A 15602-nucleotide genomic window follows, 5' to 3' on the forward strand; every position below is an offset into this window, starting at 1 on the left:
GGTGAGGAAGAAAGAGAATAGGGTGGTTAGGTCAGAGTAGGTGGGAAGGAAGTAATATCCCTTGAGGCTGAAAAGATAGGTCGGGGGGCCAGTTGTGAAGAGATAAAAGCTAAATAGGATTTTATATTTTATCTTAGAGACAACAACCAGAATTGGTTGAGTAGGGGAATGACAGCCAAATCTGTACTTAAGGAAAAACACTTTGGCAGTAGTTTGGAGGATGGACAGAAGTGTGTGGGGACCATCAGATTTGGCAATTAAGAGATGATTGGTAACCTTGGAGAGAATAATTTTAGTTGAGTGATGAGGTCAGAAGCCAGATTGCAAAGGTACCGAATATGTTAGTAGCAGAGTGATCCATGACTACTTGAGACATTTGGATTATCTCTTTTTACAAGGGAAGAGCACTTCATAAACATTTTTTTGAGCTTCCCTTATTAGAAGAATAGAATTATTTCAGAAGGCCATTTTGTTGTGGTGCAGGGTAAACTTCTTTCCATGTAATATTAAAGCTGGGGCCCAGTTTGGATGATAAATCACCTTGAATGAAAACTCAAAGGACATTGAAAGCCACAATTCTTCACTTTTCAATAACTTTTAAATATGTATTTTTTCTTTTTTTTAGTTTCATTAAATATTTTTTCCAATTACATGTAAAAACAATTTTAAAGATTTAAAAAAAATTTTTTTGAAGTCCAAATGCTCTCCTTCCCTCCCTCTCTACCCCCCCCATTGAAAAGACAAGCAGTTTGATACAGGTTATATACGTGTACAGTCATGCAAAACATGAAATATATTTTTGAATAAATCTTGAGGAAGATTGGTTTCTGTTTTTCATTTGGATTTGTTTTGCAGCTAATGAATCAAGGAAATCCAATTTCTACTAATGTTTAAAATGGTTAAAAAAAAAAAGGCCATTCTTTGACTATCGAGTGTATGTTAACCATTGCTTATAATCATTTTGAACCCATTTCCAAAAACATCCATTTCACAAATACAGGATGTGGGAAGCATGGCTAGACCACAGTTCATGCAAAAAAGATCTCATGGTTTTAGTGGGCTAAAGATTAAGGTGAGTCAGTAGGGTGTCATAGATGCCCAGAAACCAGAACACACTGTTAGTCTGCGTTAAGGAAGAGTATCCTTGCTCTAGAATGTGGCGTGTGATGGTTCCACTGCATTCTGCCCTAATCAGACCACATCTAGAATACCGTGGTCAAGTCTGAGAAAATTTAGAAGTGAATTCTTCAGCAGAGGAGGCAAGGATGGTGAGAGGTTTGGTTGAAGATTTTGGGAAATTTAAATATGAAGACTTTGAGGGTAGGGGGACATAAATGCAAGTTTTGGGAGTGCTGCTATATGTAAAGTAAAACTTATATTCTGCTTGATACTGGAGAACAAAACTAGGAGTAGATGGTATAAGTTTCAGAGGCTAGGTTTAAGCCTAATGTAAGGAAAAACTTCCTAACAATTAGAACTATCTAAAAGTTGACTGATTTGCTTTAGTGGAGGTGTTCAAGTGGAGGCCAGATGACCACTTCAGGGTTATTAGTGAAAGGATTCCTACTTACGTGTGTGTTGGACTAGATGACAGACCTCTAGGTGCCTTGAAACTGTTTAGGTTTTGTAATTTTGTGCCTTCCTCTCTGTAGGGTCCAAAAAAATGCAAAATGGAATCAGATAAATCAGAATTGGGAAACTCAGGATTTGATGGAATGAGCGAAGATGAACTTCTGGCAGCTGTCTTGGAGATAAGTAAGAAAGAAGCCTCACTGTCTTTGACTAATGAAGATGATGATAAGCCTACCAGCAGTCCAGATACAGGGTTTGCAGAGGATGATATGCAAGATATGCCTGAAAATCTGGAATCTCTGGAGGCAGAAAAATCAAAAGCCCCCATAGAAGCTGGTAGGTGGAATAAAAATGAACATCTGGTAATAAACATAACTAGAACCCTTACAGAGTTAGTAATATTTTTAGTGGTAAACAGAAATGTCTTGTCCAAGAGTGGTGTGGGTAATCACTTCTGAGGTATTTCCATTCTTTAAATGAACTACTTTTATTGAATTTGAAACTCTTGTGTCTGTAACTAAGCACCTAGGGATACACTGAGAAGTATGCCTCTTTCTGGGATGTGTGGCAAATTAATCGATCTTATTTTGGCCCATGAATGTACATGTTTGTGTCTTAGTATATGTCTTTTCTTCTGTTTGGTCTTACCATTTACATCAAAAATTCATATAAGGTAAAACTCCTAGATAGCCTCCATATCTAGGGATCATTTCCTACCTTCATATTCCTGCTCTTCAACTAGGTCCCTGTTGGGAGCATAAGGGATGACAGACAAGAAAGTCCTAAATATTATTTCTACCCCAACTAGGTGTATTACATTAAACTTTAAGCCTCAGTTTTATCATCTACAAAATCAGGACGATACTTGTATTTACCTACCTCATTAGATTGCTTCTAGAATCAGAATTGTTTTAAAAACTATAAAGCTTGACTCAAATCCAAGGTGGTAACAAAATTATTATTTTAGTGCCCTGCCTGCCAGTGGAAGAAATGAACTAAGACTCTTTGCTTTGGCCTATTCTGTGAAGCATTGTGGATAATTTTGGAATATCAGTAATTTCACCATAACTTTTCATCTACTACCCATCAGCATGCCAACATTTTTTCCCTCATGACAGCAAGTTCTTAAAAATCTGTAATATGTGAGATATATAAATAGGCAATGAATTATAGAATTAATTTTATTCTACATGTATTGAATAAGAACCTGTGTTATTATAGTGAGCTATCTATGGCATATGTAATTAGGTAATCCATAGGTTCATTGGTGGGGAGGAAAATTTTGGCATCAGAAATAATTTCCTCCTTCTTTATTAAAAATAATTTTATTATGAACTGGAACATATTTAAAAAAAATTAATACTTCCATATGTAAAAGTCGTAAAATGGATATATATACAACCATAAATCCCTTAAAAGCAGCTTGTTTGTTTAAAATATGTATTACACGTAAGTGGTGGTAACCAGCACTACCTTGCTTCTCTGTGTCTCATTCTGAACTTGCTTCTACTCTCTTGTGAACTTAATTTCATTTTTTTCAATCTTCGAAAAATCTATCTTCTTTCTGCCTTCCCCTCCTCCTCCCAAATTGAGAATAAAAGAAAAACAGAATCCCTGTTACAAAAATATAAAGTTAAACAAAACAAATTTCCGCACTGGCCACATCCAGAAATGAGTCTCCTTCTGCACTCTGAGTCCTTCATCTCTCTATCAAGAGGTGAGTAGCATTTTTCATCATCATCTTTGTTGTTGTTGTTCAGTCAAAGTCTGTCCAAGTTTATGTTTGATGTTTCTCTAACATCTATCCATTTCATCCTCTGCTATCCCGTTTTCCCTTTGTGTTCAATCTTTCCCAACATTAGGGTCTTTTCCAATGAGGCCTGTCTTCTGATTGTGTGGCCAAATTATCTCTAAGCTTTAGCTTCAGTATTTGACTTTCCAGTGAACGTCCTGAATTAATTTCTTTAGGCATTAACTGATTTGATCTCTTTGCTCTTCAAGGGACTCTCGAAAGGCTTCTTTAGCACCACAGTTTGAAAGCGTCGATTCAGCGATGGCCAGCTTTCCTTATAGTCCAACTCTCACAGCTGTACATTGCTAATGGAAAAACCATAGCTTTTACTATACGGATCTTTGTTGGCAAGGTGATGCTTCTGCTTCTTAGTATGGTGTCCAGATTTGCCATAGCTTTCCTTCCAAGGAGCAAGCATCTTTTAGTTTCATGGCTGCAGTTGTCATCTGCAGTCATCTTTGACCCCAAGAATATAAATATAAAATCTGATGCTGCTTCCATTTCTTCTCCATCTATTTTCCAGGAAGTGATGGGACCACTTGCCAGGATCTTAGTTTTTTTGATATTAAACTTCAAGCCAGCTTTTACACTCTCTTCTTTCACCTTCATCAAGAGGCTTCTTAATTCCTCTTCACTTTCTGCCTATTTGAGATTATTGATAGTTCTCCTAGCAACCTTAATATTCTGGCTTTTGATTTATCCAGCCTGATATTTCACATGATGTACTCTGCATATAAGTTAAATAAGGTGACAACATTCATATTGTATTGTGTTTCCAAATTTAAACCAATCAGTTGTTCTGCATTCAGTTCTAACTGTTGCTTCTTGGCCTGTATGCAGGGTTCCAGGAGACAAGATGATCTGGTACTCCCATCTCTTTGAGGACTTTGATCTGTTTCCCATGTCAATTGTTTCTATTTCTAAAGCCTTTTGATATTTCCTGTTGTCTTATGGAGTCGTTGACTTCTACTTAGTTCATTCTAATTATCAGGGAGTTTGTTGCGGGGGCAAGATTTGGTAACTCTTGTGCCAAGCCATTAATTCCATTTCCAGTTCTTTCTTCCATACCTCTCATTTCTTTTCCAATTTTTTCCTCTAATACTCACTGATAAAACACATTTTTTTAGCTGTTGTTTCAGCTCTTTCGGGAACTCTAATTGAATTTGTGCCCAGCCTATATCTTTCTTTAAGGCTTTGTTTGTAGATGTTTTTGAATCATTCCCTTCTAGGTTTGTGTCTTGAGCACCTGTCACCATAATAACTCTTTGTGGTGGGATTTTTCTGTTGTTAGCTCATTATTCTGGTCTCCTTCTTGACTTTGGACTTGAATTTTAGCTCCAGGTTCTCTGTATTTCTGGAGGAACAGTTTGAGGTGATCCTGATACTTTTTTGCGGTATTGAATGTTGTGTTATTCCAGGATTTTAGGGATAGCTCAGGCTGGGGACTTGAAAGCTTTAGGTGCTCTTAAAGTAGGCCAATTTAGGGTGAAATCTGACCACTCACCCCTTGGTCTGAGCTCTGCAAATTCCTGACCTGGGTTTGGGTCTGAGTAACAGATGACTGCAGCTGGACTCGGCCACCTTCAGCCGCATTGTCCATTTTATCTCCAGAGAGCCTTTGTATCCTTGTTGGGTCAGGTACTCTTCTTCTTTTCATAGTTTTATGGAAATATCTCTTTTCCTTCTCCAATTTGTTTATGATAATGACCTTTTCATACCAGGATTGTATATCCATTCAAACATAGTGCAGTATATGGTAGGCTCCCCTTTGGCCTCAATCTCTGACCTTTTTCTCAGCATCCCTGAAGTCCACTCAAAGTCTAGGCCTCATTTGGTCTCTTTTTCCTTCTCTTTGTACAATACTCAACAAGATGTTGGTTACCTTCCCTGCTACGTGTAGCCCTGGGATACTGTAAATATCAGACCTCTCAGTATGGCCTTCTTGACAGTGGCGCATAGGCACTGAGTTAACCATGTCAATAAGTCATTAAGCATTTATTAAGTGCCTACTGTATGCCAGGTACTGTGCTAAGCACTGGGCATAACAAATAAAGGTTAAGGATAGTCCCCGTGCTTGAGGAGGTCACAATCTAATGGAAAGAAACAACATGGAAGCAAATGAGATTGATACAGGTTAATTTGGAGATGAACAACAGAGGGAAGGCATTAGCATTAAGGGGGATGAGGAAAAGCTTGTAGAAGGTGGGATTTTAGCTGGACTTGGAAAAAACCAGGAAAGTCAGGAGGCAGAGATGAGGAAGGAGAGAATTTCAGGCCGGCAGAATTTGTTCTGTGACTCCTAATGCTCAGGGGAGTGCATAACTGGACTCTGTCTCCCTGGACAGTGCTGTATAGGTGCTGCTTCTGTTGCTATGGCCAAGCTAGAAGTCTAGCTTCAGTCTCCTAATTACTGGAGCTGGTACTGACTTTTGAGGTTCCCATTCAGAGCAACGACCTGCTTTAAGTCTATTTACTGATGTTTGCCCTAATTCTCTAGTTCCTGGCCAGGTTATCAGAGTCCATGCTGTTTTTTCTGGCATGAACGGAATGGAATGATTCAAGACTAAATGAGCTAGGGGGAATGGAATCTTATTTGGATAATATCTTATGTCCTTCACCACCTACTGACCACCTTGCCTATCTGGGTCAATACTGCTTTCACCTTGTTTCTGGTAATTTAGTAGCTCAGAAATGTCCAAGATATTTCTTGCAATAGAATTCCTTTCCCCTAACCAGTTCACCCCAAATCTAGTGAGTGTCATAACATTTAGGATAATTTTGATGAAGGGCAGATGATGATACTATTCATATATGTATGTATGCATCAGACAAGACTTGAAGTATCAGCAGTTTCTACCTACAAATTGCGGTTTGATTTCTCCCAAGTCCTTCATTTACAATACACATGGATCGTCCTTGACCCATTCTACAATTTTTTTTAAATTGAATTAATTCACAAAGTAATCCATTCCTACTAGGTTTGAACATTTTCCGTATCTGTAGCTTTAAACACTTGACCTCTGAACATGTGCCTGTATTGATTTCAGCATCACAGATGGGTCATTGTAAATCATCTTTCTGTAGGAGTAATCATTGGAAAGTTCTGGGTCTGATGGCTGCATCAGCTAATTGTCTAGAAAACATGTATTGAGCTAGCACATTGGGTCCTGAAAATTTGTGCTGTGTGAAGATAGGGTTGTCTGTAATCTCTCCACTAGCCCCCAAACTGTTAAGATCAACATGTAGGTTTTATATGTTTATAAAACTGAGTAAGAAATTTTCTGCCATAGGGGCCAAATTAGAGGGTTTTCATGACTGCATGTCGTCATGAGATTACTATTTTTAACCATTAAGATTTTGATTGATAATTGTTTTGCCAGTGATATGAAATGTTTCTTTTGCATTAAGTCTGTTTTCAGTGTTTTGACAATCATGCAATCAAAGGAGAGCTGATGATAACCATGATCACTTAGATCTTGTTAAATGTTGAAAGCTTTGGAGAGAAGAATCACAGGGACCATATGGTTCCATGTGATAGGGAATGTTGGCTATCGTGTAGAAAGTGATCCATTTAGAATGCAGCTATAACCATAATAAATGTGAACATACATTATTTTAAAATAATTCAGATGAATGAATTCAATTAGATAGGTTTTTCAGTGACTATATTTGGGAATTTATTTAGCTTAGATAGAAACATCTGACATGGTTGATGTTTTTCAAAAAGTGTGTTCTTTGGCACTCACAACACAATAATAGTAAATCCTGGTTTTTAAAGGAATCAAAATAGGCAAGGAATATGTATTCTGTTTAAATTATGCTCCCCCTATCCCAGCCAATTAGAATATAAACTTGGGGGCAGGAACTTTTTCATTTTTGTATTTGTGTTCCAGGTACCTGTCATAAATATTCCTTTGAATGCTTAATAAATGTTCATTGAATTGAACAGTGATGGCAAAGCATGCCATTGTGCCTCTTCTTCCTTCACTTTGTTAATGAATTGGCTTTCTCCAAATTCACTGTAAAAATACATAAAAGTCTTGGTTACACTTTCCCCTTTTAACAAGTTGCTACATAAATCAGAATTTTTATCAAAGTAAAATTATATAAAAGTTTTTCTAGTAGCTTCTCAACAGTGTTTCTAGATTTATATAAACTATAAGCCAAAAATAGTAGTGGAAGCTATGTCTGTATTTCCCCTTATAGTTGCAGAAAATTATAGTTGTGTAGTTTTTTGATATTCTCAGAGCCTTTAAAGCATTAGAAATTTAGTAACTAGTAGCTGTATTCTTGAGAAATTAAAACATCATTATTGAACATTGTTATGTATTTCTATGATATATAAAGTTAGATGGGAAAGCCTGAAAATTTCACAGATGTAAATGTAATATTTCATTTTATCTAAAAGATGTTTCCGAAAATCAAATTTTTGTACATCAAATTTTTTTAAGTTTTTTAGTATCTTGCTCTTTAAGGATGCAGATCATTGTTAAGTGAATAACTATTCCCCTAATTTTTCTGTTTATCTAAATTTAAATTTTTTTGTATACTGGTTTTCTTAAGTTAGCAAGTTGGGAAATAGCACTTGCTTGCTGAGGACAACTACTTTATTATAAAATTTTATATAATCAGTAGAAAGAAAATTAAACATGTAAGACAAGAAATAAAATTTTGCATAAATCCTAACTACAACTATACATTTTTACAGATTTGTAAACAAAAAAAGTGGTTATTCTATGCCCCCTTCCAACTTGGTCTGAAGTTTTGTTGCCCTTGGCTTAATTTTCTTTGTTACATAGTTTTGGTCTCTGCGTATCCTGTTCTAGTTATAGGAATTACTTCGTATGTAATTATTACTCTCAACATTACCACCAAGCAAATATACAATCTTTTAATCATTTGTCTTAGTTAGCCTTTTTCTTTCTTTTTTTTTTTTTTGAGGGGGGAAGGCAAGGGAATTGGGGTTAGGTGGCTTGCCCAAGGTCACACAGCTAGTAAAGTGTGTCAAGTGTCTGAGGCCGAATTTGAACTCAGATCCTCCTGATTCCAGGGCCTGTGCTCTACTCACTGCACCACCTAGCTGTCCCATTAGTTAACCTCTGTCAACATAAAGTACACTTATTTGATGAGATTACCTTAAATGGTGCCTTCTGAGAGCTTCCTGTTGAAGAATAAAAGTATGGAGATATCTATAAAAGAATGTCCTTTGTCCCTCGTTATCTTGTTGCAGATCTTGTTGGCCTTAAATCTCTCCCATCACGTGCTTCTTTCACTCCTAATCATGACCTGTTGAAGCTAGAAAAGATCACAAAACCTTGCTGGTGGGGTCCACAAAAAAAATTCTGTTATGTTATTTCATCTGGGCCTTCAATGCTGCTGGGCAATTCTTCTATACTTGTCTTATGAATACTATTTCACTCTCCACAGTGGTTCTTCCAGACCTTTTCATCCCTCGTCAAACTTCTCATGGCTCCCCCGCCTCCACCCTCTCAACTTAGAACCTTGCCTCATGTTTTACTGAAAAAAAGGAGGCCATTTGCTGAGAACTCTTTTTCCCCTCTTCCTCATCTCACAGCACCCAGATACCTTCTATTATTCTCTCCTCCTCCATCCCTATCTCACATGATAGAACTCTGTCCTAGACCCTTATCTCTTTTATACTGTTTATTCTCTTCTTCTTTTATACGATTTATATTATTCATTTGGGATTCTCATCGATTCTCATGGATTCAATTTTCCTGTCTGTGGAGATGATCCTCCAGCCCTAATGTCTCTCCTAATCTCCAGACTCATATTTCCAAATGTGTATTACATATCTCAAACTGGATATCCTAGTAGACATCTTAAACTCCATTATGTCCGAAACTGAACTCATTATCTTTCCCCCCCTAAAACCCTTCTCTCTTCTTAATTTTCCCGTTACCATTTTCCTGGTCATCAAGGTTTTTATCCATGTTGTCATCCTTGACTTCTCACTCTCATTCCCATATCCAGCCTTTTTTAAAGGCCTGTCAGTTTTCCTTCATAGTATCTTTTCCCTTCTCTTGACACTATACCAGGTGTGGGCCTCCCCACTCCATATCTGGACTGTTACAAAAGCCTTTTTGTCAGTTATCTTGCCTCAAGTCTCTCTCTAATCTAGTCTGTCTTCCACTTAACTGTCACATTAATCTTCCTAAAGTGCAGATCTGACCATGTCACCCCTATATACAATGCACATTAAACTCCATGGGTTCCCTATCATGTCCAGCCTCTAACATGAAATTCTGTTTGGCCTTCAAAGCTTATCACAACCTGGCCCTGTCTTCCTTTTCCAGGCTCCCATCAATCCCATTATTTCTCTCTTCGCCAACATACCCTGTGATCTCGTGGCACTGGCCTCCTTATTCTTGCCCAAGACTGTCCTTCTGATGACTCTACATTTTCATTAACTGTACCCCGTGCCTGGAATTCTCTACACCTGCTGACTTCCCTTGGCTTCCTTCAGGTCCCAGATAAAACACCACCTTCTACAACAAGCCTTTCCTGATCCCTTTTAATGCTAGTGCCTCCCCTCTATTGATTATCTCTAAATTATCCTCTATAAATCTTGTTTGTACATAGTAGTTTGCATTTTGTCTCTTCATTAGACTGTGAGCTTCTTAAGAGCAGGAACTGTCTTTAGCCTTTCTATGTGTGTGTACCCTTAGTGCTTAGCACAGTGCTTGGCATACAGTGGGTGCTTAATAAAAGCTTATTGACTAACTGAGAAAGGGAATACATTCACATTCTTTTGATGATATTAAAGCAGTATAACCTGATGGATAAAACATAGGACTAAAGGAGTGGCTTCTTATAGCTTCTTTTCTCCCCTAGGGAAGATCCATGCCCTTACAGTTCAACTCATTCTCTAATCTGGAGTAAGCCTGGCCAGGCAAGTCTTCTCAAGACTTGGGCTAATTCTCTATTCTTATGTACCATATACAACTTAAGACTGCCTTCCCTGCAAATCATTTCCATATTACAGATAATCAGACAAACTTTGAATCTGACATGAATAAAAGATAAATTGCTTTTAAAAAAATAAATCAGTAGCATTAATATAGTTCATAGCCTAATACATTCTTTGAAAGCTAAAGTCTATTATTGCCATCTTTTTCATGAGGAAACTGGGGCTCCAAGAAGTCATGGGACTTGCCTGTGGTTTCGCATTGAGTGAGGGTTAATTAGAACAGAGACTCATTCATTCAGTTCAGTAAACATTTGAGTTCCTGCTGTGCTGGGCACTGTGCTAAATGCTAAAGATACAAAAAAGAGGCAAAAGACAGTTCCTGCCTGTGGGGATCTTAGCATCTAAAGGAAAGACTACAGGTAAACAAATATATACAGAGCAACCAATGTGTTTCCTCTTAAGATGTTCATCAGTTTACACTGGAGGGGCCACAGTGGCCTTCTGGAAGTGAAGTCTAACTAAAATTGGCCCTTTTATAAAATGGATAAAACAGAATGATGAAATTGTTTTGTCCCAGGTCGGTTTTGTTTTGTTTTAATAGCATTTGTGACATTCTAAAAAGCTTCTAATAAGTTTAATGTGAAGGTATATGTAGAGCATTGGATTCCATACCGTCTTAAGGGGGAGGGGGGGAGGGGAAGAAAATTTGGAACTCAAAAACTTGTGGAACTGAGTGTTGTAAACTAAAAAGAAAAAAATCTAACAAAAAAAGAAAAAAAAGAAATGCTTCCAAGTAAAAATACTCTGGTGGCATTGAGGTTGGGCAAGGACAGTAGGTGTCCCTGTAGTTAAGGGACTTTAGTTGTGCTGGAAGGTATTCAACTGGTAAATGGGTGGGGGGTGGGGCAGAAATCTTGAATTGTGCTCTTTTGCTTCCTCAGGTCCTGCCAGTTTCACTGAGATCACTAAAGATTTTGATGAGAATAAAGAAAACAAAACTCCAGAAGGGTCTCAGGGCGAAGTCGACTGGCTCCAACAGTATGATATGGAGCGAGAGCGGGAGGAAGAAGAACTCCAGCAGGCCCTCGCTCAGAGCCTCCAAGAGCAAGTAAGAGCCACCCAGTCAACTCCCCTTCTCTCTGCTGTTCTGCAGATACTGTTTGGCAGTACTTTACTAAAGCATTTTTAAAATGATGATCATTTCCTGTATGTGTACACCATCTGTGTGCTGTGCTCTGACCTTTATTTTTTTCTTTTTTTTGTATAAGCTTGAGATAGCTTAGGAAACTTTTCTACAACTTGAAATGTCAGACAGCTGACTTACCCAGGGTCACAGAGCCATTTTGTCAGGAGTGGGCTTTAGATCAAGTCTTCCTGATGCTGTGACTAGCAGGATCTAGGAAAATGTTCTACCTCTTTGCTGAGATTCGTGTATTTCTGATTTTTAGGTATAGCAATCTTTCCAAATACCAATTAGAAGACAGGTTTTTTTTAAATTTGATTTATTTAATATATTTAGTTTTCAACATTGATTTTCACAAGAGTTTGAATTACAAATTTTCTCCCCCATTTCTACCCTCCCCCCCACTCCAAGATGGCGTATATTCTGGTTGCCCTTTTCCCCAGTCAGCCCTCCCTTCTGTCACCCCACTCCCCTCCCATCCCCTTTTCCCTTCCTTTCTTGTAGGGCAAGATAAATTTCTACGCCCCATTGCCTGTGTATCTTATTTTCTAGTTGCATGAAAAACTTTTTTTTTTTCGAACATTTGTTTTTAAAACTTTGAGTTCCAAATTCTCTCCCCTCTTCCCTTCCCACCCACCCTCCCTAAGAAGTCAAGCAATTCAACATAGGCCACATGCGTATCATTATGTATAACCCTTCCACAATACTCATGTTGTGAAAGACTAACTATATTTTGATCCTTCCTAACCTATCCCCTTTTATCCAGTTTTCTCCCTTGACCCTGTCCCTTTTCGAAAGTGTTTGTTTTTGATTACCTCCTCCCCCATCTGCCTTCCCTTCTATCATCCCCCCTTTTTTATCTTCTTCCTCCTTCTTTCCTGTGGGGTAAGATACCCAATTTACTGTGTATGGTATTCCCTCTTCAGGTCAAATCTGATGAGAGCAAGATTCACTCATTCCCCTTCACCTGCCTTCTCTTCTCTTCCTACAGAACTGCTTTTTCTTTCCACTTTTATGCGAGATAATTTACCCCATTCTATCTCTCCCTGTCTCCCTCTCTCAATATATTCCTCTCTCATCCCTTAATTTGATTTTACTTCTTTTAGATATCATCCCTTCATCTTCAGCTCACCTTGTGCCCTCTCTCTCTCTCTCTCTCTCTCTCTGTATATATATATATAGACCTCCTTTTCCATTTGGCTAATTCTGCCTTTCAAGGCATTCTTCTCCTCATTGGCTTTTTGGAGCTCTTTTGCCATTTGAGTTAGTCTATTTTTTAAGATGTTGTTTTCTTCAGTATATTTTTCAGTATTTTTTTGGGTCTCCTTTAGCAAGTCATTGACTTGTTTTTCATGGTTTTCTCGCATCCTTCTCATTTCTCTTCCCAGTTTTTTCTCTACTTCTCTAACTTGCTTTTCCAAATCCTTTTTGAGCTCTTCCATGGCCTGAGACCAGTTCATGTTTTTCTTGGAGGCTTTTGGTGTAGGCTCTTTGACTTTGTCGACTTCTTCTGTCTGTATGTTTTGGTCTTCTTTGTCACCAAAGAAAGAATCCAAAGTCTGAGACTGAATCTGGGTGTGTTTTCGCTGCCTGGCCATGTTCCTAGCCAACTTACTTGACCCTTGAGTTTTTCAGTGGGGTATGACTGCTTATAGAGTAAAGAGTACTATGTTCCAAGCTTGGGGTGATGCGCTGTTGATTTCAGAGCAATTACAGCCAGCTCTGCCACACCAGCACTCCTCATTCCCCAAGAACCCCCAACCCAGACTGGACTTAGATCTTCAGCAGGCTCTTCACTCCTGCTCTGATCTGCCACTTAATTCCTCCCACCGGGTGGGCCTGGGGCTGGAAGCAACTGCAGCAGTAGTTCTGTAGCTGCCCCACCTCCGCTGCCCCCAGGGTGGTGGCTGAACCAGGAACTCTGTCCCCCTGTCCCCAGCAGCTTTTCCCACTAACCTTCTCTGTTGTCTTTGGTGTTTGTGGGTTGAGAAGTCTGGTAACTGCTGCAGCTCACTGATTCAGGGTGCTAGGGCACGCTCTGCCTAGCTCCTGCTCTGGTTGGTCTGTGCTGCCCACTCTGGGCTCTGCTCCACTCCGCTCCCAGCTCCATGCAGGATAGACCTTACCCGGAGACCATCCAGGCTGTCCTGGGCTAGAGCCCTGCTTCCCTCCGCTATTTTGTGGGTTCTGCAGTTCTTCTCTGTTGTCTTTGGCGTTTGTGGATTGAGAAGTCTCCAGTTTTATTTTCCTATTCTAGTGTGCTTTCTTTTAAACAACAGCCTCTTTTTTAGTGATTAGGTCTGTCTTGTTTTATTTTTGTCAAAACTGATAGTGTTTAATTAGCATCACACTTTTCTTGCCTCAGGTACCTGGCCAATAGGTAATGTTTTCGTGGTTGTATCATTCAGCTGAGTTCTAAGTAAGATGGGAACGAAACTGAAATTGCTTTGAATAATTTGTTAAGCATTCCGAGTACATTTACGATATTGCTGTTTGCATTAATCCTAAGTAATCAAATTCAGGAAATCTAATTTCCTTACAAAGTTTTTAAAAGCAACTGTTTGTACTAATATATCATTGAATACATGCATGTGAATACAAGTGTTTTCACAGTACTATATGTGGCAGTCTTTTTCAGTAAAAATGATTATTTTTCATATAATAATAGCCCATATTTGTCTACTGCTTGGTAGTTTCTTCAACAAAGTATGATTTTATTTTGAGAGACTTTCTTACTTTCCAAAAAGGAAGATCTCTTTCAGTAGTCATTTCATCACTAGTAGAATTTTTTTTATTTTGTTGTTTAAAAATTTTTATTTTAGCTGCCTTAGTTAAGATTACCAGACCTTTCCCAGATATAATGATGGAAATACATTTTCTTAGATGAAGTATCTTCAGTTTGGCAGTCCTCTGGAATTGTCTTGGATGATCGTATTGCTGAGAATAGCTAAGTCATTCACAGTTGTTTATAGTGCAGTATTACTGTGTATGATGTTCTCCTAGTTCTGCTCATTTCACTCTTCTTTGCTAACTTCACTCACTTGTTCTTCTCACTTCACTCTCTCAATTCATCTAAGTCTTTCCAGGTTTTTCTGAAATCATCCTGCTCATCATTTCTTATAGCACAATAATATTCCATAACAATCATATGCTACAACTTTAGTTATTCCCCAAATTATGGCCTTCCCCTCAATTTCTAATTCTTTGCCACCACAAATCCCTTTTCTTTTAAATATTTTATTTTTGGGGGGGGTCACTGGCCTGAGCATGATATTTAAGATTAAAACATTTTAACAAAGAAATGCATATTTTCTTTCTGCTCTTTTAAGTAAATGATTGTAGTAGCTCTGCTGGTTTAAGAGCTCTAAACAGATTTCCAGGATTTAGAAAGAAGAAATCTTGGCATTTTTTTTAGGTAGGTTTAAGAGGGTAAAAGACAACTTTAATTTAGTTTTGCTTGTGTCTCAGATATTGACTCATTTGTGTAATACTTCACATTTTCATTCCTTTTTATGATTAACTATTCATTCAGCAAGGCACACATTTTCAGAAGATACAAGTTTGATAAAACAAAGTAAAACATGGGTATTTGTTGATCTACTGTGTGGGGAACTCTGTGCTGGGGAGGTACAAGTTTAGATTAGACACTACTTCCTGCCCTCTAATAATTTGTAGTCTAGTTGGGAGAAGTGTGTGAAACACTTGACATATGCATTATTGTTACACAATAAACACATTAGGGAGTTCTTGTGAAATCTGTGTGGAAAATTGTAACTAGTCAGCAGCAGGATTATGGAAGTCTTCCTGGCTCAGTTAAATATCTTAGCAAAGTCAGAAAATTTAATCTCTTAGTTTCTTTCATGAAGAGACTACTACCAACTTTACAAGGAAATAAGCCCCAGTGCTCTTGGGGAATTAGGATTTCTTGACAAGGACTTGTTGGAAAGGAATTTAAGCCATTTAAGTGGCTTTTTTCGCAGGGGAAATGCCAATGACATTCTCTCCCCACCCCCAATTATCAAGCATTTTTTTTTATCCCTTCGCTGCAGTCCCTGGACCAGGGTAAGGGTCAGGGAGCAAAAGCCTTGCAACAAATAAGCATAGTCAAGTAAGACAAATTTCCA

The 15602-nt window shown here is 38.2% G+C and overlaps 1 protein-coding gene across 1 annotated transcript in view; it reads left to right on the forward strand.

Annotated features, from left to right (window-relative positions):
• USP37 (ubiquitin specific peptidase 37) overlaps positions 1 to 15602 on the forward strand; it is a 75152-nt gene that overhangs the window by 41664 nt on the left and 17886 nt on the right. Inside the window, exons 17-18 of the mRNA XM_036755182.1 lie at positions 1653 to 1908; positions 11237 to 11403. Coding sequence (XP_036611077.1) covers positions 1653 to 1908; positions 11237 to 11403 — 423 coding nt within the window. The remainder of the gene's footprint in view (positions 1 to 1652; positions 1909 to 11236; positions 11404 to 15602) is intronic.

The sequence above is a fragment of the Trichosurus vulpecula genome, chromosome 4, assembly GCF_011100635.1.
Source record: "Trichosurus vulpecula isolate mTriVul1 chromosome 4, mTriVul1.pri, whole genome shotgun sequence".
In the NCBI taxonomy this organism is placed as follows: Eukaryota; Metazoa; Chordata; class Mammalia; order Diprotodontia; family Phalangeridae; genus Trichosurus; species Trichosurus vulpecula.